Raw genomic sequence first — 22,876 nt, 5'->3', positions numbered from 1 at the left:
AGGGATGGGGACCCCCCTGAGGAATAGAGACCCCCCCTGAACGATAGAGACCCCCCCCGAGGGACCCCCCAGACCCCCCCAAACTCCCCCAGACCCCTTTAACCACCCCCCAGACCCCCCCAAACACCCCCAGACCCCTTCAACCACCCCCCAGACCCCTTTAACCACCCCTCAGACCCCCCCAAACACCCCCAGACCCCTTTAACCACCCCCCAAACCCCCCCAGACCCCTTTAACCACCTCCCAGACTCCTCCAAACACCCCCAGACCCCTCCAATCACCCCCAGACCCCCCCAAACACCCCCAGACCCCTTTAACCACCCCCCAGACCCCCCCAAACACCCCCAGACCCCTTTAACCACCCCCCAGACCCCCCCAAACACCCCCAGACCCCTTCAACCACCCCCCAGACCCCTCCAATCACCCCCAGACCCCTTCAACCACCCCCCAGACCCCTCCAATCACCCCCAGACCCCCACGAACACCCCTAAACCCCTTTAACCACCCCCCAGACCCCCCCAATCACCCCCCCCCACCCCTTTCACCCCCCCCCCTCCCCAACCCCAGGAGTCCCCACCCCTCCCTCTCCAGCCCAAGTCACGGTCCTATTGGGGGGGTCTCCCACCCCACGCAGCCCCCCCAAATCACCAAAGCGGGGTCTCCCTTTGCACACGTGTTTATTGCCCCATAGGAACCCCCCCCCATCCCACCCCGCCCCCCCAAATTTCCCCTGGGGGGGGGGTGTGCATCCATTCCCCCCCCCCCCCAATATCTGTGCTGGAGCTCAGGTCTACCTCCTGGAGAGCTGTGGGTCGCGTGGGGCAAGAGAAGAGGGGCTTGGGGAGACCCCCCCCCCAAAAAAAAAGGGGGTGTTGGGGTTTCCTTTGGGGGGGTTCTTCAGGGGGGGCCCTCGCACACCCAGGCGAGCTCGCTCGTGCACGGGAAGTCGTACCACTCGCCGTCCGCCCTCACGGCCGCGCAGTTCTCCTGGCGCTCCCCGTTGGGTTCGTTCCTGTGCCACCAGCTGGAAAAGGGGGGGGGGGGGGGAAGGAATTTGGGGGTGTCCCATGTGCCCCCCCCCCCAAACCCCATGGGGTCCACCAAGAGTGGTTGCCGGTGCTGGTTGGGTTCTACCTGCTCTGCCGAGAGAGGACAGTGCCGTCGGCTCGTTTCCAGGTGCCCTCGAGGTCTTCATCCCTGATGCCGAGCCAGGAGGAGCCTCGGAGGGTGCTCTGCATGAGCTCCTGGGGGGCAAAGGGGGGCGTTGGGGGGTGCCGCCAAAGCCCCACGGGGTCATGGAAGAGTGGAAAGATGGGGTCATGGAACCACGGAACGATGGGATCATGGAACCACGGGAAGATGGGATTATGGAACCATGGAACGATGGAACGATGCAACCATGGAACCATGGAACGATGCAATCATGGAACCACGGAACGATGGGATCATGGAACCATGGAAAGATGGGACCATGGAAAGATGGGACCATGGAAAGATGGAAGGATGGAAGGATGGGATCATGGAACCACAGAACGATGGGATTATGGAACCATGGAAGCATGGAACGATGCAACCATGGAACGATGGGATTATGGAACCACGGGAAGATGGGATTATGGAACCATGGAACGATGCAACCATGGAACCATGGAACGATGCAAGAATGGAAGGATGGGATCACGGGACCATGGAATGATGGAACCATGGAAAGATGGAAGGATGGGATCATGGAATCATGGAATGATGGGATTATGGAACCACGGAACCATGGAACGATGCAATCATGGAACGATGGAAGGATGGAACAATGGGATCACGGAACCATGGAAAGATGGGACCATGGAAAGATGGAAGGATGGAAGGATGGGATCATGGAATCATGGAACAATGGGATTATGGAACCATGGAATCATGGAACGATGCAATCATGGAACGATGGAAGGATGGAACGATGGGATCACAGAACCATGGAATGATGGGATCACGGGACCATGGAATGATGGAACCATGGAACGATGGAAGGATGGGATCATGGAACCATGGAATGATGGAACCATGGAAAGATGGAAGGATGGAAGGATGGGATCATGGAACCATGGAATGATGGAACCATGGAAAGATGGAAGGATGGAAGGATGGGATCATGGAACCATGGGACGATGGGATCATGGGACCATGGAACGATGCAATCATGGAACGATGGAAGAATGGAACAATGGGATCACGGAACCATGGAATAATGGAACCATGGAAAGATGGAAGGATGGAAGGATGGGATCATGGAATCATGGAACGATGGGATCATGGAGCCATGGAATGATGGGATCATGGAAAGATGGAAGGATGGAAGGATGGGATCATGGAACCATGGAATGATGGAATCATGGGACCATGGAACGATGGAATCATGGAATGATGGGATCATGGAACCATGGAAGGATGGAAGGATGGAGCGATGGAACCATGGAACCATGGGATCATGGAACCATGGAACAATGGAACCATGGAATGAGACAATCATGAAATGAAGGAAGGATGGAACGATGGGATCGTGGAACCATGGAAGCATGGAAACGTGGAGCTATGGAACCACAGAATCGTGAAATCATGGAACCATGGAATCGTGGATTCATGAAACCATGGAATGATGGAATCATCAAACTATGTGGTCAGGGAACCGTGGAACCATAGAACCATGAAATCATGGAACCACAGAACTGTGGAACCATGGAGCTATAGAATCGTGAAACTACGGAATCGTGGAACCATAAAATCATGGAATCATGGAAGCCTGGGTTCAGTTTGGGGTCCTTCACTCCAAGAGGGGCACTGAGGGGCTGGAGCACGTCTGGAGAAAGGGAACGGAGCTCGGAGAGGGTTGGTCTGGAGGAAAAGGAGTTGAACGGAGCCATCAGGGAGGACGTTTATGTTGGATATTGGGAAAAAATCCCTTCACTCAAAGGATTCCCAAGCGCTGGAATTTGCTCCACAAGGAAGGAGCTGAGTGGCCATCCCTGGTGGGGTTTCAAAGCCCTGGAGATGTGGGGCTGAGGGGTCTGGTTCGGTGCTGGAGTTGGCAGCGTTGTGTTGGACTCCATGACCTTAAAGGTCTTTTCTAACCCAAAGGATTCCGTGACTCCATCAATTGGACAAAGATGAGGCTCCAGAGTGTAAATTTGAGGTCAAAAGAAGAGAATTTGGGTAAAGCTTAGGGTGGGCTCAGAAGGTCCCACCTGTGGGGAAACTGAGGTGACCCCCAAAGCTCTTGTAGTGTTCTGGACAGGGTTATGGGCTTCTCCAGAGGGTTTCAGCTGTTCCTCAGCTCCCAGAAGATCATCTCCTCATCTCCTCCCTACCCTCCCCGGGGCCTGCAGCCGTCTTCTCCTCACCTTCTCCTCGGGGTCGTCCACCTCCAGGAGCTGCGCGCCCAGGGCCGAGCAGAAGCGCTGAGCGTCCGCCCAGGAACTCGTCATGGTGGAGTGGAAATAGCAGGAATTCCTGAAGTAGATCCAGCCTTTGGAGCAAGGGGGACAACCTGGGAATGGAGTCGGGGACAGAGGAAAGGGTGGGGTCACCTCCAGCTTGGGTTGTCAGACCCCCAAAAACTGGGAATACGACCGGAGACACCACTTGATCATCTCCGTGACCTCCTCTGAACCCGTTCCAACAGCTCCATCTCCTTCTTGCATTGGGGATTCCAGAACTGGACATGAGGTTCCAGGTTTGGTCCCACCAGAGCGGAGCAGAGGGGCAGGATCCGTCCCTCCCTGCTGGCCACGCTTCCTCTGATGCAGCCCAGGACACGGGTGGCTCATCTTGGGGTTCTCCTCCCCCAGCGCCCCAAGTCCTTCTCCTCAGGGCTTCTCCCAACCACATCGTCCCCCATCCTGGATTGAACCCAAGGGTTGCCCCAACCCAAGTGGAGGACCTCGGCCTTGTTGGACCTCATGGGGTTCATGCTTAACTCTACCCTCATTGCAAGGAAGACGTTGAGGTCATGGAGAACATCCGGAGAAGGACAATGAAGCTGAGGAAGGGGCTGTGAGGAGGGGCTGAGGGACCTGAGGGGGTTCAACCTGGAGAAAAGGGGGATGAGGGGAGACCTCATCGCTGGAGGAGAGGAGAGGAGAGGAGAGGAGAGGAGAGGAGAGGAGAGGAGAGGAGAGGAGAGGAGAGGAGAGGAGAGGAGAGGAGAAGAGAAGAGAAGAGAAGAGAAGAGAAGAGAAGAGAAGAGAAGAGAAGAGAAGAGAAGAGAAGAGAAGAGAAGAGAAGAGAAGAGAAGCGAAGAGACGAAGAGCAGAGAGCAGAGAAGAGAAGAGAAGAGAAGAGACGAGACGAGAAGAGAAGAGAAGAGAAGACAAGAGAAGAGAAGAGAAGAGAAGAGAAGAGGAGAAGAGAGAAGAGAAGAGAAGAGAAGAGAAGAGAAGAGAAGAGAAGAGAAGAGGAGAGAAGAGAAGAGAAGAGAAGAGAAGAGAAGAGAAGAGAAGAGAAGAGAAGAGGAGAAGAAAGAAGAGAAGAGAAGAGAAGAGAAGAGAAGAGAAGAGAAGAGAAGAGAAGAGAAGAGAAGAGAAGAAGAAAGAAGAGAAGAGAGAAGAGAAGAGAAGAGAAGAGAAGAGAAGAGAAGAGAAGAGAAGAGAAGAGAAGAGAAGAGAAGAGAAGAGAAGAGAAGAGAAGAGAAGAGAAGAGAAGAGAAGAGAAGAGAAGAGGTCTACAACCGCCTCCTGGATGGTGGTGGTGGTGGTGGTGAGGTGGGTGGTGGTGGTGGTGAGGTGGGTGGTGGTCTCCTCTCCCGTGGTGGGCAATAGGATGAGAGGGAACAGTCTGAGGTCACACTCGGGTATAGGACCTCGACCATGACCTTGTGGAACCTCATGAGGTTCTTCAGGCCGGAGGTGCCGCGACTCACAGGAGTGGGAGCAGACGTCGGCTTTGCTGCCGTGGATGACCCAACGGCTCCACTCGCGGTCGCCGGTGTAGAGCATCACCGTCTGCTTTACGTTGTTGCCGTAATTGAAGTAGAGATCGTAACCGGCGAGGGCCAAGAGTCCCCCACCACGGCATTCCCACCGCTGCAGCGCGTTGTCCGCCCGGCACGGCTCCAGCCGGACGAGGGACAGGTTCTGCCCGTGGGCGGCCGCGGCACAGCGGTGGCTTTGTTGGTTCCTCAGCCGCCCTCCCGGTAACCACTGGAAGCGTTGGGCCATGGAGTTGGGGCGGCAGGTGGTGGCCGTCAACTGGAGCCCCTGGGCCTCCACGCACTTGCGGTGGTGCTCGTTGTACAGCAGAAAGGAGCGGGAGGCTGAGGAGAGGACGGGGGGACAACGGGGTTGGGGACACGGCCATGGGGGTCACCACGGGAAGGGAGGATGGAGGGGACACCCAGGGATTGGGGACACGGCCATGGGGGTCACCACGGGAAGGGAGGATGGAGGGGACACCCAGGGACTGGGGACATGGCCATGGGGGTCACCACGGGAAGGGAGGATGGAGGGGACACCCGGGGAGTGGGGATACGGCCATGGGGGTCACCACGGGAAGGGAGGATGGAGGGGACACCCAGGAACTGGGGACACGGCCATGGGGGTCACCATGGGAAGAGAGGATGGAGGTGGTCACAGGGGAAGTGGGGACATTGGGGGACTGGGGACACGTCCATGGGTGTCACCAAGGGAAGGGAGGATGGAGGGGACACCCAGGGATTGGGGACAGCCAGGAACTGGGGACACGTTCATGGAGTGTCACCACGGGAAGGGAGGATGGATGGGACACACAGGAATTGGGGACACCCAGGAATTGGGGACACGTCCATGGGTGTCACCATGAGAAGAGAGGATGGAGGTGGTCACATGGGGACTGGGGACATTGGGGGAGTGGGGACACGTCCATGGGTGTCACCATGGGAAGAGAGGATGGAGGGGACACAGGGGGACTGGGGACATGGCCATGGGGGTCACCATGGGAAGAGAGGATGGAGGTGGTCACAGGGGGAGTGGGGACACCCAGGGACTGGGGACACATCCATGGAGTGTCACCATGGGAAGAGAGGATGGAGGAGACACCCAGGGACTGGGGACACCCAGAGACTGGGGACACGTCCATGGGTGTCACCATGAGAAGGGAGGATGGAGGGGACATTGGGGAGTGGGGACACGTCCATGGGTGTCACCATGAGAAGAGAGGATGGAGGTGGTCACATGGGGACTGGGGACACGTCCATGGGTGTCACCACGGGAAGAGAGGATGGAGGGGACACCCAGGGAGTGGGGACACCCAGGGAGTGGGGACACGTCCATGGGTGTCACCATGGAAAAGGAGGATGGAGGGGACACACAGGGATTGGGGACACACAGGAATTGGGGACACGTTCATGGAGTGTCACCACGGGAAGGGAGGATGGATGGGACACACAGGAATTGGGGACAGCCAGGAATTGGGGACACATCCATGGGTGTCACCATGAGAAGAGAGGATGGAGGTGGTCACATGGGGACTGGGGACATTGGGGGAGTGGGGACACGTCCATGGGTGTCACCATGGGAAGAGAGGATGGAGGGGACGCGCGGGGATTGGGGACACGGCCATGGGGGTCACCATGGGAAGAGAGGATGGAGGGGACACAGGGGGAGTGGGGACAGCCAGGAACTGGGGACACGGCCATGGGTGTCACCATGGAAAAGGAGGATGGAGGGGACACACAGGGATTGGGGACACCCAGGAATTGGGGACACGTCCATGGGGGTCACCATGAGAAGAGAGGATGGAGGTGGTCACAGGGGGAGTGGGGACACCCAGGGACTGGGGACACATCCATGGAGTGTCACCATGGGAAGAGAGGATGGAGGGGACACCCAGGGATTGGGGACACGTCCATGGGGGTCACCACGGGAAGGGAGGATGGAGGGGACACCCAGGGACTGGGGACACGGCCATGGGGGTCACCACGGGAAGAGAGGATGGAGGGGACACGCGGGGATTGGGGACAGCCAGGAATTGGTGACACGTCCGTGGGGGTCACCATGAGAAGAGAGGATGGAGGTGGTCACATGGGGAGTGGGGACACGTCCGTGGGTGTCCCCATGGGAAGAGAGGATGGAGGGGACACAGGGGGAGTGGGGACACGGCCATGGGTGTCACCACGGGAAGGGAGGATGGAGGGGACATTGGGGAGTGGGGACATGTCCATGGGTGTCACCACGAGAAGAGAGGATGGAGGTGGTCACATGGGGACTGGGGACACGTCCATGGGTGTCCCCATGGGAAAGGAGGACGGAGGGGACACTCACGCACCCTCATTCAGCCGCTCCTTCTCCTTCTCCGCTTCCAGCTCCTCCCTCAGGACTGCAACTGGAGGGACACGCAGAGGTCACCCCACCGCCACGTGGAGGTGTCCCCATGGTTGGGCTCATCTTGACCCTCCCATGGAGACCCCGAGAACCTCTATCCCCCAACCGAGCCATCCTGGTCCCACCATGGTGGAGCTCCAGCACTCACCGTGCCGCGAGCCGACGGTGAGCAGCACGACGTTCACCAGCACCGAGACCCCCAAAGCCACCGTGCCCACCAGCACCAGCTTCTTCTGGGAGGAGCTCCAGGGCTTTGGGGACGGTGGCAGAGCGGGGATGGAGCCCCGGGTGGCGCCGGCTTTCCCCACCGTCTGCTTCGGTCCAGTTGGAGAGGACCATGCAGTGCCGCGGGGCTCAGGTGGACTCTTCTGGCTTGGGATGGTGGTTGGAGGGTCTAAGGGTTCGTAGAGGTTCTCCTCCGTGGGACACGAGTCGCTGCAGGCTGCGGATGGGGACGTGCGGATGGACCTTGAGGACCATCCTTGAGGATGGACCTCCTCCAGAGTCCCCAAGGAGTCTTCTCAAGCACAAGGTGGGAGGTCCTCCCTGGAGAACCTCACCTGGAGCACCAGGAGTGGGGACAATAGGTGTCTCCACCATCTCCAGGGCACCAGGGATGGAGGTGGGACCACCCACCCTGAGGACATTCCATCAGACATCAGGGATGGAAGAACCCTCCTTAGATGCCACCACCCACCCTGAGGACCCTCCCTCAGGGATGGAAGAACCCTCCTTAGATGCCACCACCCACCCTCGGTGGCTCTCCAGCCCTGTGACACCCTGAAAGGCCCCTTGGGGCACACTCGGCACCCTTGGGTGCCCCCCTACCTTCTCCAGGTCCCAGCACCTCCACGTTGCCGTACATGGTCCCTCTGGTGGCACCGTTGTCCCCAGCGAGTGTCCCCCACTGATAACGCCCACTGGGAAGTGGGTGACAGGAGGGGGACCGGATGTCCCCAACCCTGGGGACACCCCTCGAGGGGCCCCCGAGCACCCAGAGCCGCTCCAGACCTTGGCCGGAGGTGGCACTGCTGGGGACGGTCCCCAAGGGGCGGTGGCCAAACCCACACTGTCCCTCTGGTCTTGGAGGGGACACCCAGGGGTGGGTGGGGGCGGCTGAGGGCACCCGGCAGCAGCTCCAGGGTGGCCCCGTGACCACATGGCCCCATCCCAGATGTCCCCATCCCCAGGTGTCCTCATCCCCAGATGTCCCATCCCCAGATGTCCCCATCCTCAGTGTCCTCATCCCCAGTGTCCCCATCCCCAAATATCCTCATCCCCAGTGTCCCCATCCCCAGATGTCCCCATCCCAAGATGTAACCATTCCCACATCCCCAGATGTCCCCATCCCCAGTGTCCCCATCCCCAGATGTCCCCATCCCCAGATGTCCTCATCTCCAGATGTCCCACCCCCAGATGTCCCCTCCCCAGATGTTCCATCCCAAGATGTCCCATCCCCAGTGTCCCCATCACCAGGTGTGGGGACACCTGGACACCAGCATCTACTGAGCCTGCGGAGCACCTGGGGATGGGGACACCGGGGATGGGGACACTGGGGATGGGGACATCTGGGGATGGGGACATCTGGGGATGGGACACTGGGGATGGGGACATTGGGGATGGGGACATTGGGGATGGGGACACTGGGGATGGGGACATCTGGGGATGGGACACTGGGGATGGGGACATTGGGGATGGGGACATTGGGGATGGGGACACTGGGGATGGGGACATTGGGGATGGGGACATTGGGGATGGGGACACTGGGGATGGGACATTGGGGATGGGACATCTGGGGATGGGACACTGGGGATGAGGACATTGGGGATGGAGACATCTGGGGATGGGACACTGGGGATGGGGACATCAGGGAATGGGACATTGGGGATGGGGATATCTGGGGATGGGACACTGGGAATGGGACATTGGGGATGGGGACATCTGGAGATGGGGACATTGGGGATGGGGATATCTGGGGATGGGACATTGGGGATGGGACATTGGGGATGGGGACATTGGGGATGGGGACATCTGGGGATGGGGACATTGGGGATGGGACACTGGGGATGGGACACTGGGGATGGGACACTGGGGATGGGACATTGGGGATGGGGACATTGGGGATGGGACATTGGGGATGGGACATTGGGGATGGGGACACTGGGGATGGGACACTGGGGATGGGGACATTGGGGAATGGGGACACTGGGGATGGGGACACTGGGGATGGGACACTGGGGATGGGGACACTGGGGATGGGACATTGGGGATGGGGACATCTGGGGATGGGGACACTGGGGATGGGACACTGGGGATGGGGACACTGGGGATGGGACATTGGGGATGGGGACACTGGGGATGGGACACTGGGCATGGGGACATCTGGGGATGGGGACACTGGGGATGAGGATATCTGGGGATGGGGACACTGGGGATGAGGATATCTGGGGATGGGACACTGGGGATGGGACATTGGGGATGGGGACATCTGGGGATGGGACATTGGGGATGGGACACTGGGCATGGGGACATCTGGGGATGGGGACACTGGGAATGAGGATATCTGGGGATGAGGACATCTTGGGATGGGGACATCGGTGGCCTCTGCCCACCCCAGGGTGCTCCTGGCCCCTCCCAGCACCCATGGGTGGCCCCACGCAGGAAGAGCCATGAGCTATCAGGTCCCACCAGCCCCGGCCACAGCTCCGGCCACCGGCGGCCACCGGCTTATCGCGCCGGGGCACGGGGACACCGCGGCCGTGGTGGGGCCGAAGGGGCGGTGGTGGTGGTCCCATAGTGGTCCTGTGTGTCCCACAGCTGTGCCGAGTGTCCCATGGTGGTGTTGAGGGTCCCACGGCAACACAGCCTCATCCCTCTGTAGATCCTTCCCACCCTCCATCCATGGATCCACCCTGTCCTGATCCCTCTGCAGACCCTTCCTGCCCTCCACCCATGGATCCACCCTGTCCTGATCCCTCTGCAGACCCTTCCTGCCCTCCATCCATGGATCCACCCTGTCCTGATCCCTCTGCAGACCCTTCCTGCCCTCCACCCATGGATCCACCCTGTCCTGATCCCTCTGTAGACCCTTCCTGCCCTCCACCCATGGATCCACCCTGTCCTGATCCCTCTGTAGATCCTTCCTGCCCTCCATCCATGGATCCACCCTGTCCTGATCCCTCTGCAGACCCTTCCCACCCTCCATCCATGGATCCACCCTGTCCTGATCCCTCTCCAGACCCTTCCTGCCCTCCACCCATGGATCCAGCCTGGCCCCATCCCTCTGTAGATCCTTCCCACCCTCCATCCATGGATCCACCCTGTCCTCATCCCTCTTTAGACCCTTCCTGCCCTCCATCCATGGATCCAACCTCTTCTGATCCCTCTCCAGACCCTTCCCACCCTCCACCCATGGATCCACCCTGTCCTGATCCCTCTGTAGACCCTTCTTGACCTCCATCCATGGATCCACCCTGTCCTGATCCCTCTGCAGACCCTTCCTGCCCTCCATCCATGGATCCACCCTGTCCTGATCCCTCTGTAGACCCTTCTTGACCTCCATCCATGGATCCACCCTGTCCTGATCCCTCTGCAGACCCTTCCTGCCCTCCATCCATGGATCCACCCTGTCCTGATCCCTCTGCAGACCCTTCCCGCCCTCCATCCATGGATCCACCCTGTCCTGATCCCTCTGTAGACCCTTCCTGCCCTCCATCCATGGATCCACCCTGTCCCGATCCCTCTGCAGACCCTTCCTGCCCTCCACCCATGGATCCACCCTGTCCTGATCCCTCTGTAGACCCTTCCTGCCCTCCATCCATGGATCCACCCTGTCCTGATCCCTCTGTAGATCCTTCCCACCCTCCATCCATGGATCCACCCTGTCCTGATCCCTCTGTAGACCCTTCCCACCCTCCATCCATGGATCCACCCTGTCCTGATCCCTCTGCAGACCCTTCCTGCCCTCCATCCATGGATCCACCCTGTCCTGATCCCTCTGCAGACCCTTCCCACCCTCCATCCATGGATCCACCCTGTCCTGATCCCTCTGCAGACCCTTCCTGCCCTCCATCCATGGATCCACCCTGTCCTGATCCCTCTGTAGATCCTTCCCACCCTCCATCCATGGATCCAACCTCTTCTGATCCCTCTCCAGACCCTTCCCACCCTCCATCCATGGATCCTCGCTGTCCCCTCCCCCCTCCAGACCCTCCCCCTCCCCCCCCTCGGGGTTAATTTTAATTACCGACACTAATTAACGAAACCCCAACGCAATTAAGGAGCCGTTGGTTTAAGTCATCATTAATCATTCCCATAAAAAGATGGAGACAACGGAACGGCGGTCGCCGTCCCCTCCGCGCGGTCCCGGGGGGACACTGGGACAGAGCAGCAGTGCAGGAGGGGGACAATGGGGACCCCCCTTGTGTCCCCCCACTTTGGGGACGAGGTGGGAGCGGTGGGAAAGTGCGATGGAGACGGCGGAGGTGACACTTTGGGAGGTGACACCGTGCGTCCGTCCGTCCGTCCCCAATTCCTCCTCTTCTTCTTCTTTGGGCTCCGAAGAGGAGCGTTGAGGCTCAGCTTTGGGGCGCAGAGGGGCGGTGGCGAAGGGTCTTCTCCTCCTCCTAAGGAGAGATGGGACATGGTGGGGACGTTGGGATGGGGACACGGAGCAGCATCCGTGGGCTTCAGGTGGTCCTCATGGCCATAAGGACCTGGAGGACATGGTGGGGACGTTGGGATGGGGACACGGAGCAGCATCCGTGGGCTTCAGGGGGTCCTCATGGCCATAAGGACCTGGAGGACATGGTGGGGACGTTGGGATGGGGACACGGAGCACCATCCGTGGGCTTCAGGGGGTCCTCATGGCCATAAGGACCTGGAGGACATGGTGGGGACGTTGGGATGGGGACACGGAGCACCATCCGTGGGCTTCAGGGGGTCCTCATGGCCATAAGGACCTGGAGGACATGGTGGGGACGTTGGGATGGGGACACGGAGCACCATCCGTGGGCTTCAGGGGGTCCTCATGGCCATAAGGACCTGGAGGACATGGTGGGGACGTTGGGATGGGGACACGGAGCACCATCCGTGGGCTTCAGGGGGTCCTCATGGCCATAAGGACCTGGAGGACATGGTGGGGACGTTGGGATGGGGACACGGAGCACCATCCGTGGGCTTCAGGGGGTCCTCATGACCATAAGGACCTGGAGGACATGGTGGGGACGTTGGGATGGGGACACGGAGCAGTATCCGTGGGCTTCAGGGGGTCCTCATGAGCACTGGGACCTGGAGGACATGGTGGGGACCTCATTTTGGAGGGTCTCCGTCCCAACTGACCTCCTCGTGTGGGCTCAGGAGCCCCCAAAGCCACAGACACCCTATTCTGGAGGATCTCCATGACCACTGACCTCCACACGTGGGGTCAGGGCACCCTTGGGAGGCCCCAAACCCAACGGCACCATCGTTTGGAGGTTCTCCATGACCAGAGACCCCATTTTAGACGGTCTCCATGACCACACACCCCATTTTGGAGGGTCTCCATGACCACACCCCCCATTTTGGAGGGTCTCCATGACCACATCCCCCATTTTGGTGGGTCTCCATGACCACACAACCCCCCACGCAGGCTCAGGAGGCCCCAAACCCAGAAGATACCCCATTTTGGAGGGTCTCCATGACCACACCCCCCTTTTTGGAGGGTCCCCATGACCACACCCCCCATTTTGGTGGGTCCCCATGACCACATCCCCCATTCTGGAGGGTCCCCATGACCACATCCCCCATTTTGGTGGGTCCCCATGACCACATCCCCCATTCTGGAGGGTCTCCATGACCACACACCCCATTTTGGTGGGTCCCCATGACCACATCCCCCATTTTGGTGGATCCCCATGACCACATCCCCCATTTTGGTGGGTCCCCATGACCACATCCCCCATTCTGGAGGGTCTCCATGACCACACACCCCATTTTGGTGGGTCTCCATGACCACATCCCCCATTTTGGTGGATCCCCATGACCACATCCCCCATTTTGGTGGGTCCCCATGACCACATCCCCCATTCTGGAGGGTCTCCATGACCACACACCCCATTTTGGTGGGTCTCCATGACCACACCCCCCATTTTGGTGGATCCCCATGACCACATCCCCCATTCTGGAGGGTCTCCATGACCACACACCCCATTTTGGTGGGTCTCCATGACCACATCCCCCATTTTGGTGGATCCCCATGACCACACAACCCCCTCCGCAGGCTCAGGAGGCCCCAAACGCAGAAGATCCCCCATTCTGGAGGGTCTCCCCACCCCGGGACACTCACAGCCTCCAAGGCACCGGCGGTGGCCCACTCGGCGGGGGCGAAGGTGTCCTCCTCCGCCCGCGGTGGCTCCGGCCCCTCGTCCTCGTACTCGGTGAGGTAGTCGGACTCTTCTGGTGGGGCCGAGAGAAGGTGAGAAGGTCAGAGCTGGGCTGCGGCGCCGCGGCGCGGACAGCCCCGTCCCGGCTCACCGTCGGCGTGGCCGTCCGACACGTAGGCCGTGGCGGGCTCGATGCGGGACACGATCTCGGCCAGGTCGGTGAAACCGGCGCTGGGACACGTGAGGACCTACAGGAGGGACCCAAGAGAGGGCCCAGGGTGGAGGAGAGCGAGGAGATGGCAAAGGGGACGCGGAGAGAGGGACGGAAGGAGGCGATGGTGGCAGAGGAGGGAGGCGGACGAAGGGGTGAGATGGACCGAGGAGGGGACAGGAGGGGACCGAGAGGGTGGAGAGAGGAGATGGGATTGGGGGGGACCGAGGGGATGGGATGGACCATGGAGATGGGATTGGGATGGGCCAAGAAGGTGGGATGGACCATGGAGATGGGATTGGGATGGGCCAAGAAGGTGGGATGGACCATGGAGATGGGATTGGGATGGACCGAGGGGATGAGACTGGGATGGGCCAAGAAGGTGGGATGGAGCGAGGAGATGGGATTCGTATGGACCAAGGAGATGGGATAGACCATGGAGATGGGATTGGGATGGACCAAGGGGATGGGACTGGGATGGGCCATGGAGACAGGATTGGGATGGACCAAGGAGGTGGGATGGACCGAGGAGATGGGATTGGGATGGACCAAGGGGGTGGGACTGGGATGGGCCAAGAAGATGGGATGGACTGAGGGGATGGGATTGGGATGGGCCGAGGAGATGGATTGGGATGGACCGAGGGGATGGGATGGACCAAGGAGATGGGATTGGGATGGGCTGAGGAGATGGGATGGACCATGGAGATGGGATTGGGATGGACCGAGGGGATGGGACTGGGATGGGCCAAGGAGATGGGATGGACTGAGGGGATGGGATTGGGATGGACTGAGGGGATGGGATTGGGATGGACCAAGAAGGTGGGATGGAGCGAGGAGATGGGATTGGGACGGACCAAGAAGGTGGGATGGACCATGGAGATGGGATTGGGATGGACCGAGGGGATGAGACTGGGATGGGCCAAGAAGGTGGGATGGAGCGAGGAGATGGGATTCGTATGGACCAAGGAGATGGGATAGACCATGGAGATGGGATTGGGATGGACCAAGGGGATGGGACTGGGATGGGCCATGGAGACAGGATTGGGATGGACCAAGGAGGTGGGATGGACCGAGGAGATGGGATTGGGATGGACCGAGGGGATGGGATTGGGATGGACCAAGGGGGTGGGATTGGGATGGACCGAGGGGATGGGATGGACTGAGGGGATGGGATTGGGATGGGCCGAGGAGATGGATTGGGATGGGCCGAGGAGATGGCATGGACCAAGGAGATGGGATTGGGATGGGCTGAGGAGATGGGATGGACCATGGAGATGGGATTGGGATGGACCGAGGAGATGGATTGGGATGGACCGAGGGGATGGCATGGACCAAGGAGATGGGATTGGGATGGGCTGAGGAGATGGGATGGACCATGGAGATGGGACTGGGATGGACCGAGGGGATGGGACTGGGATGGGTGAAGAAGATGGGATGGACTGAGGGGACGGGATTGGGATGGGCCGAGGAGATGGGATGGACCAAGGAGATGGGATTGGGATGGACCAAGGGGAAGGAGCAAGGAGATGGACCAAGGAGATAGAATGGACCAAGGAAGGGAGAGGAGGTGGACAGAGGGAATGGAACCAGGAGAAGAGCTGGGGGCTGGACCAAGGAGAGAAGAGGAGGTGGACCAAGGAGAGAAGAGGAGGTGGACCAAGGAGACAACAGGAGGTGGACCAAGGAGAGAACAGGAGGTGGACCAAGGTGGGGACAGGGGATGGACCATGGCAGGGACAGGAGGACACCAGCGAGGAGCAGGAGATGGACCAGGGTGGGGGTACAGAAGATGGCAGAGGTACAAGGAGGATGGGAGAAGGATTGGAGAGGGGCCGGGAAGGGGCCAAGAGGAGGGACAGCAATGGGTCCAGGGAGGACAGGAGATGGTTTAGGGGACAGGAGATGGACCGTGGCACATGAAGATGGACCAAAGCAAAGAGGGGACAAGAAGGGCGCTGAGGGGACAGAAGGATGGACCAAGGACAGGGGGACAGGAGATGGACCACGGCGGCAAGAAGATGGACCAAGGAGGGGACCAAGAGGGGACAAGAAGAACCAAGTGGCCAAGAGGATGGAAGAGGGTGGGACAGAATGAAGATGTTGAGGAGGGACAGGAGGACACCGGGGGGGGGACAAGCTGCACCAGGAGGACAAGAAGGACACGGAGGAGATGGAGAGGACAAGGGCCAAGCAGGGCGCTGCTCCCTGAAGATGCCTCCAGGGTCAGGAGAAGAACAAAACAGGGTGGCCGGGCCAAGGTGGCCTCGTTCCAGGATGTCCCCAAGCAGGTGTCCTGCAGCCACCACCCCAGAGGCCCTGGGGGCCAAGTTCTGCTCACGTCCATGCGTTTGCTCTCGTAGAAGTCAGCCGAACGCCGGTCCTTCACCATCTTCTCAATGATGCCACCGCGGCTCCAGCCATCGAAGACCACTTTGCCGTATTGGTAGCCCACGTCCTGCAGGGAGAGGCGGTCCCAGGCTCTTGGTGGCCAAAGCACCGCAGCTGATGGCCCAGGAACCCAACTGAGGAGCAGCACACCTCAGCTGATGGCCTTGGGCACCCAGGGGATGGCCTTGGGCACCCAACTGATGGCCCAGAGCACCCAACTGATGGCCCAGAGCACCCAACTGATGGCCCAGAGCTCCCAACTGATGGCCTTGGGCACCCAACTGATGGCCCAGAGCACCCAACTGATGGCCTTGGGCACCCAGGGGATGACCTTGGGCACCCAACTGATGGCCTTGGGCACCCAACTGATGGTTGAGGCACCCAACTGATGGCCTTGGGCACCCAACTGATGGCCCAGAGCACCCAACTGATGGCCCAGAGCACCCAACTGATGGCCTTGGGCACCCCATTGATGGTTGAGGCACCCAACTGATGGCCTTGGGCACCCAACTGATGGCCCAGAGCACCCAACTGATGGCCTTGGGCACCCAACTGATGGCCCAGAGCACCCAACTGATGGCCTTGGGCACCCAGGCGATGACCTTGGGCACCCAACTGATGGCCTTGGGCACCCAACAGATGGCCCAGAGCACCCAACTGATGGCCCAGAGCACCCAACTGATGGCCTTGGGCACCCAACTGATGACCCAGAGCACCCAACTGATGGCCTTGGGCACCCAGGGGATGACCTAGGGCACCCAACTGATGGTTGAGGCACCCAACTGATGGCCTTGGGCACCCAACTGATGGCCCACAGCACCCAACTGATGGCCTTGGGCACCCAACTGATGTCCCAGAGCACCCAGTTGATGGTTGGGGACACCAACTGATGGCCCAGAGCACCCAGTTGATAGCTGGGAACACCAACTGATGGCCCAGAGCTCCCAACTGATGGCCCAGAGCACCCAGTTGATGGTTGGGGCACCCAACTGATGGTTGGGGACACCAACTGATGGTCCAGAGCTCCCAACTGATGGCCTACAGCACCTAGTTGATGGCCTAGAGCTTCTAACTGATGGCCCAGGGCAACCAACTGATGGCCTAGAGCACCCAACTGATGGCCTAGAGCACCCAACTGATGGCCCAGAGCACCCAGTTGATAGTTGGGGCACCCAACTGATGGCCCAGGACACCCAGTTGATAGTTGGGGCACCCAGTTGATGGCCCAGAGCTCCCAACTGATGGCCAAGGGCACCCAACTGATGGCCTGGAGCACCCAACTGATGGCCCAGGACACCCAGTTGATGGTTGGGGCACCCAACTGATGGCCCAGGACACCCAGCTGATGGCTGGGATGCTCAACCTGGCCAGGCCAGGCCACCCCGAACAATGGCCAAAGGTGCCCCACAGGTGGCTTTGGCCCCCAAGCCAATGGCCCAAGGTAGCCCAGGTCAAGGAGCCTCAAATGATGACCCGAGTAGCCCGAACAGCGGCCCAGGAACCACAAGATGATGCTCCGGTGACTCCATCAACGGCCAAAGCACCTGAATAACGGTTTGAGCACCCAACCGATGGCCAAGACACCCCAAGCAACGGAGCGGAGCACCCCCAGATGGCGGCCGGAGCAGCCACCCAACTGCTGGTTGACCTTGGTCATGGCCGAGACGCCCCACTCAACAGCCAGACGGTTGGAGAACCTCAACGCACGGCTTGGGGCGTCGCTGGTGGCCCTACCACGATGACCCAATCCACCCCGTGGGCCTTCGCCGTGCCCCGACTCACGTAGATCTCATCGAATTTGCCGAAGTCCATGGTCTTGAAGCGGTCGATGGGCGGTCGGATGTACTCGCAGTAGGAACTGGACTTCACCACCTCCAGCTGCCGCACGCAGGACACGTAGGCCAAGCGGGACTGGATCTCCGCCATGTTGGGCACCTGGATGGAGGAGATACTCAACTCCGCCGCACCAAACCATCGTCTCCTCGGCGTCTCCCACCCTCTCGCTGGTGCTCCTCACCTTGACTTTCTCAGCCCACGGGTTGAGCCGTTTCCAGAGGAGCCACCAGCCCGACAGGCTGTCCCCGTAGTTGCAGAGGTCCGTCTCGTCCTGGCTGCCCACGTCGATGGCGATGACCGTCTTGGCGCCCATATTGCGAGCGATGTCCGCTGTAGGGACGAGGAAGGAAGACGTCGCGTTGGCGGCAGCGTGGGTTCCACCAACGGTCTCATGAGGCCCACGGGGAGAGGCGGAGCAGAGCAGGGAAACGGTGGGGCCTGGGGTGGTCCCTCAGCTTGGGTTGGATGGCAAAGCCGCGCCGGGGCTCGTGGTGGGACAAGCGAGGTCCCAGGGGTGATGGAGGTGGGGAGCAGAGCAGGGACGGGAGGGCACAGGCAAGTGGCAGCATCGGCGGTGGGATGTGGAGGAGCGTGGAGAAGCTCCTGAGGACACCAGGAGATGATACGAGCTGGATGGAGATGGCTTGGATATAAGAGGAGGATGGAGATGCTCCAGGAGGGCCATGGACATCAAGGGATGATATGAGCTGGATGGAGACAGCTTGGACATAGAGGAGGATGGAGATGCTCCTGAGGACACCAGGAGATGATACGAGCTGGATGGAGACAGCTTGGACATAGAGGAGGATGGAGATGCTCCTGAGGACATCAAGAGATGATACGAGCTGGATGGAGACAGCTTGGACATAGAGGAGGATGGAGATGCTCCTGAGGACATCAAGAGATGATACGAGCTGGATGGAGACAGCTTGGACATAGAGGAGGATGGAGATGCTCCAGGAAGGCCGAGGACATCAAGAGATGATACGAGCTGGATGGAGACGGCTTGGACATAGAGGAGGATGGAGATGCTCCAGGAAGGCCGTGGACATCACCCCAGGAGGTGCTGAGGGAACGAGGAGAAGATGAGGGGAGATGGACGAAGGTGGCACTTTGCCCAAGGAGGGGCGTAAAGGGGCGCCAGAAGGCACCTGGTGGCACGGCCACCACGAGAAGAGACAGAGGAGCACGGAGAACGTGGCGTCAAAGACACCGAGAGCAAGAGAGACGCAAGGGGTCTTGCAGGTGGAGGAGGATGGAGGTGTCCACAGAAGGCACCTGGAGCTGAGAACATCAAGAGAGGACGACGCAAGATGATCTCATAGAATCATAGAATGGGTTGGGTTGGAAGAGACCTCAAAGCTCATCCGGTGCCACCCCTGCCATGGGGACACCTCCCACCGGATCAGGAGCTCCGAGCCCCATCCAACCTGGCCGTGAGCATCTCCAGGGATGGGGCAGCCACGGCTCCTCGGGGCAACCTGGGCCAGGGTTTCTTCAACCTCATGGTGAAGAAGTTCCTCCTTAAGTCCAGCCCCAAATCTTCTCCTCTCCAGTTTGTCGCCGCTGCCCCTCGTCCCATCCCCACGAGCCTTTGGGAACAGCCCCTGCGCAGCTTTCCTGGAGCCCCTTCAGGGGCTGCAGCTGCTCGAAGGTCTCCTGGGAGCCTTCTCCAGGCTGACCGAGCCCAACTCTCAGCCCGGCCTCGGGCGGGAGGTTCTGCAGCCCTCGCAGCATCCTCGGAGCCTCCTCTGGGCCCCTTCCAACAGCTCCATCTCCTCCTTCGGGTGAGGATCCCAGAGTTGGACCCAACCCTCAAGATGAGGTCTCCTCAGAGAAGAACAGAGGGGCAGATCCCCTCCCTCCCCGCTGCCCACGCGGCTCCGGACGCCGCCCGGGACACGGTGGGTTTGGCACCGACGGAGACGCTCCAGGAAGGCGTTAAGGACACGCAGAGATAACGCCGGATGGAGGGATGTTTCTTGGATGAGAAGAATGAAGGTAGAATCATGGACTCGTGGAACAGTTTGGGTCGGAAGGGACCTCAAAAGCCCATGAGTTCCACCTCCCGCCGTGGGGACACCTCCCACTGGGTGGGGTCGCTCCGAGCCCCATCCAACGTGGCCTTCAACACCCGCAGGTTCGTTATCTGGGAAACCACTCGAGGCTGAGGACACCAAGAGGTGACAGTGGACTGTCTGACCCTTCCGGTGAAGAAGATGCCCTCAGAGGACACCCAACACCGAAGACACCAAGAGGTGATGCAAGAGGAAAGGATGCACCTTCCATCTAAAGACACGTGAAGATGCCCTTGAAGCCACCTGAGGACATCGAGAGGTGATGGAGAACAAAGGGGAATGAAGACACCCTAAGAAGACGCCCAACAACGAAGACACTGAGAGATGATGGGAGAGGAAGTGATGCACCTTCCACCTGATGACACCTGAAGATGCTCTTGAAGCCACCTGAGGACATCGAGAGGTGATGGAAGATGAAAATGCCCTAAGAAGATGCCCAATACCAAAGCCACCAAGAGGTGATGCAAGATGAAAGGATGCACCTTCCATCTGACAACACCTGAAGATGCCCTTGAAGCCACCTGAGGACATCGAGAGGTGATGGAAGATGAAGGAGAATGAAGACGCCCTAAGAAGACGCCCAACAACGAAGACACTGAGAGATGATGGGAGATGAAGGGATGCACCTTCCACCTGAAGACACCTGAAGATGCCCTTGAAGCCACCTGAGGACATCGAGAGGCGATGGAAGATGAAGACGCCCTAAGAAGACACCCAACAACGAAGACACTGAGAGCTGATGGGAGATGAAAGGATGCATCTTCCACCTGATGACACCTGAAGATGCCCTTGAAGCCACCTGAGGACATTGAGAGGTGATGGAAGATGAAAATGCCCTAAGAAGACGCCCAATACCAAAGCCACCAAGAGGTGATGCAAGATGAAGGGATGCACCTTCCATCTGACAACACCTGAAGATGCCCTTGAAGCCACCTGAGGACATCGAGAGGTGATGGAAGATGAAGGAGAATGAAGACGCCCTAAGAAGACGCCCAACAACAGAGACACTGAGAGATGATAGGAGATGAAGGGATGCACCTTCCATCTGAAGACACCTGAAGATGCCCTTGAAGCCACCTGAGGACATCGAGAGGTGATGGAAGATGAAGACACCCTAAGAAGATGCCCAATACCAAAGCCACCAAGAGATGATGGGAGATGAAAGGATGCATCTTCCACCTGATGACACCTGAAGATGCCCTTGAAGCCACCTGAGGACATGGAGAGGCGATGGAAGATGAAGACGCCCTAAGAAGACACCCAACAACGAAGACACTGAGAGCTGATGGGAGATGAAGGGATGCACCTTCCACCTGACAACACCTGAAGAAGCCCTTGAAGCCACCTGAGGACATCGAGAGGTGACGGAAGACCAACGAAGACGCCCCCCAACGAAGCCACCAAGAAGAAGCGGAACCGAGCAAGACCTCGCCAATCCAAGCTCAGCCTCTCCTGGTGGTTCCGTCGCTGCCCCCCAACCCCGGGCCGCGGTCGGGCGCCGCCGGTGCCGCCGCCGAGCTCCTACTTGCCTGGCAGGTTGTTGATGTAACCCCCGTCCATCAGTAAGTTGCCATCCTTGGGGTCGCAGAGGGGTGGGAGGTACCCCGAGAGGGTCATGCTGGCTCGCACGTAGCGCCAGAGCGACCCTACGCCGGCGGGAACAAAGGCAATGAGCACCTCCAAAGCCCTCCTTCCCGAGCACCAGGTGGGGCTGCCCCCCAACGCCGAGGACCCTCTGCGCCCCACGAGGACCTAAAAAGGGGACCTCCTCCGTGGGGCGCAGAAGAAGCCGCGGCGCTCCTTAACGGCGCGTGGGTTCAACTCATGGCGATGGAGACCGGGGGGGTTGGAGGAGGTGGGAAAGGAGGTTTCTCGGAGGGGGTTTTTGGTGGTGCCATGGAAGGAGATGCTGACCTGGGACATTGTTAACATAGCAGCCGTCCACCAGGCAGTGGCTGTCCTTGGGGTCACAGAGCGGTGGGAGGTAGGGGGTGTAGGAGGCGCTGGCTCGGACGTAGCGCCAGAGGCTTCCTGCCCGACGGAGAGGACACGGTCACCGCCCGCCCTCGGCCGCCGCCCCGGGCACCACGGCGGGGATGGAGAGGGACGGGGGCAGAGCCAGGAGGACACCACCCGGGGTTAGTGGTGGTCAAAGGGGGGATTAGTCAACGTTAGAAGGTGGAGGAGGACGAGGAGGAGCCAAAGCGGAGCTGCCTCCGAGCCACCGCGGGCGGCCCGTGGACGGCTCAATGTCCCAGGTGAGCTCCAACAGCACCGAAGGAGGAGGGGCAGCCACCACAACGTCACCACCGCCGCCACCTTCCCACCACCACCACCTTCCCACCACCACCACCTCCCCACCACCAACCACCTCCCCACCACCAACCACCTCCCCACCACCAGCACATCGTTCCCACCACCACGTCTCCACCACCAACACGTTCCCACCACCAGCACATCATCCCCGTCAGCTCATCATTCCCACGTCTCCATCAGTTCATCGTTCCCACCACATCTCCACCACCACCACGTTCCCATCAGCTCATCATTCCCACAACATCTCCACCACCACCACGTTCCCATCAGCTCATCATTACCACCACAACGTCTCCACCACCACCACATTCCCATCAGCTCATCATTCCCACCATGTTCCCA

General features: G+C 59.7%; 2 protein-coding genes across 7 annotated transcripts in view; both read right to left on the bottom strand.

Annotated features, from left to right (window-relative positions):
* Positions 1-869: 869 nt before the first annotated feature.
* Positions 870-8,301, bottom strand: LOC128849518 (macrophage mannose receptor 1-like). Its single transcript, XM_054051737.1, has 7 exons — positions 8,172-8,301; positions 7,492-7,785; positions 7,288-7,344; positions 4,907-5,299; positions 3,390-3,535; positions 1,135-1,244; positions 870-1,024 (listed from the first exon to the last, which is right to left on the bottom strand). Exons 1-7 carry the CDS (start codon positions 8,206-8,208, stop codon positions 898-900), a joined length of 1,164 nt encoding a protein of 387 aa, XP_053907712.1. The 5' UTR covers positions 8,209-8,301; the 3' UTR covers positions 870-897.
* A 3,330-nt stretch (positions 8,302-11,631) lies between these two features.
* Positions 11,632-22,876, bottom strand: part of PNPLA6 (patatin like phospholipase domain containing 6) — a 38,095-nt gene continuing 26,850 nt past the window's right edge. Inside the window, exons 30-37 of one of the 6 annotated variants that reach the window (XM_054051885.1) lie at positions 22,133-22,249; positions 21,748-21,864; positions 18,322-18,470; positions 18,087-18,239; positions 16,255-16,371; positions 13,857-13,953; positions 13,669-13,778; positions 11,789-11,968 (exon numbers count right to left, since the gene is read on the bottom strand). In XM_054051885.1, the coding sequence (XP_053907860.1) occupies positions 11,921-11,968; positions 13,669-13,778; positions 13,857-13,953; positions 16,255-16,371; positions 18,087-18,239; positions 18,322-18,470; positions 21,748-21,864; positions 22,133-22,249 (908 nt within the window). In that variant the 3' untranslated portion in view covers positions 11,789-11,920. Of the gene's footprint in view, positions 11,969-13,668; positions 13,779-13,856; positions 13,954-16,254; positions 16,372-18,086; positions 18,240-18,321; positions 18,471-21,747; positions 21,865-22,132; positions 22,250-22,876 lie in introns of all 6 variants that reach the window. The other 5 variants (XM_054051888.1, XM_054051887.1, XM_054051884.1 and 2 more) reach the window with 5 other exon arrangements.

This window comes from Cuculus canorus, chromosome 30 (assembly GCF_017976375.1).
Source record: "Cuculus canorus isolate bCucCan1 chromosome 30, bCucCan1.pri, whole genome shotgun sequence".
Classification (NCBI taxonomy): domain Eukaryota; kingdom Metazoa; phylum Chordata; class Aves; order Cuculiformes; family Cuculidae; genus Cuculus; species Cuculus canorus.
This window is presented reverse-complemented; position numbering and strand designations above follow the sequence as displayed.

Bases quoted from the DNA above. Each gene is read 5' to 3' on its own strand.
- LOC128849518 (XM_054051737.1), bottom strand. From the start codon at position 8,208: ATGTACGGCAACGTGGAGGTGCTGGGACCTGGAGAAG. The intron at 7,345-7,491 runs GTGAGTGCTGGA...GTGTCCCTCCAG, and splicing joins CACCGTCGGCTCGCGGCACG to TTGCAGTCCTGAGGGAGGAG. The intron at 3,536-4,906 runs GTGAGTCGCGGC...CTCCATTCCCAG, and splicing joins CGACGTCTGCTCCCACTCCT to GTTGTCCCCCTTGCTCCAAA.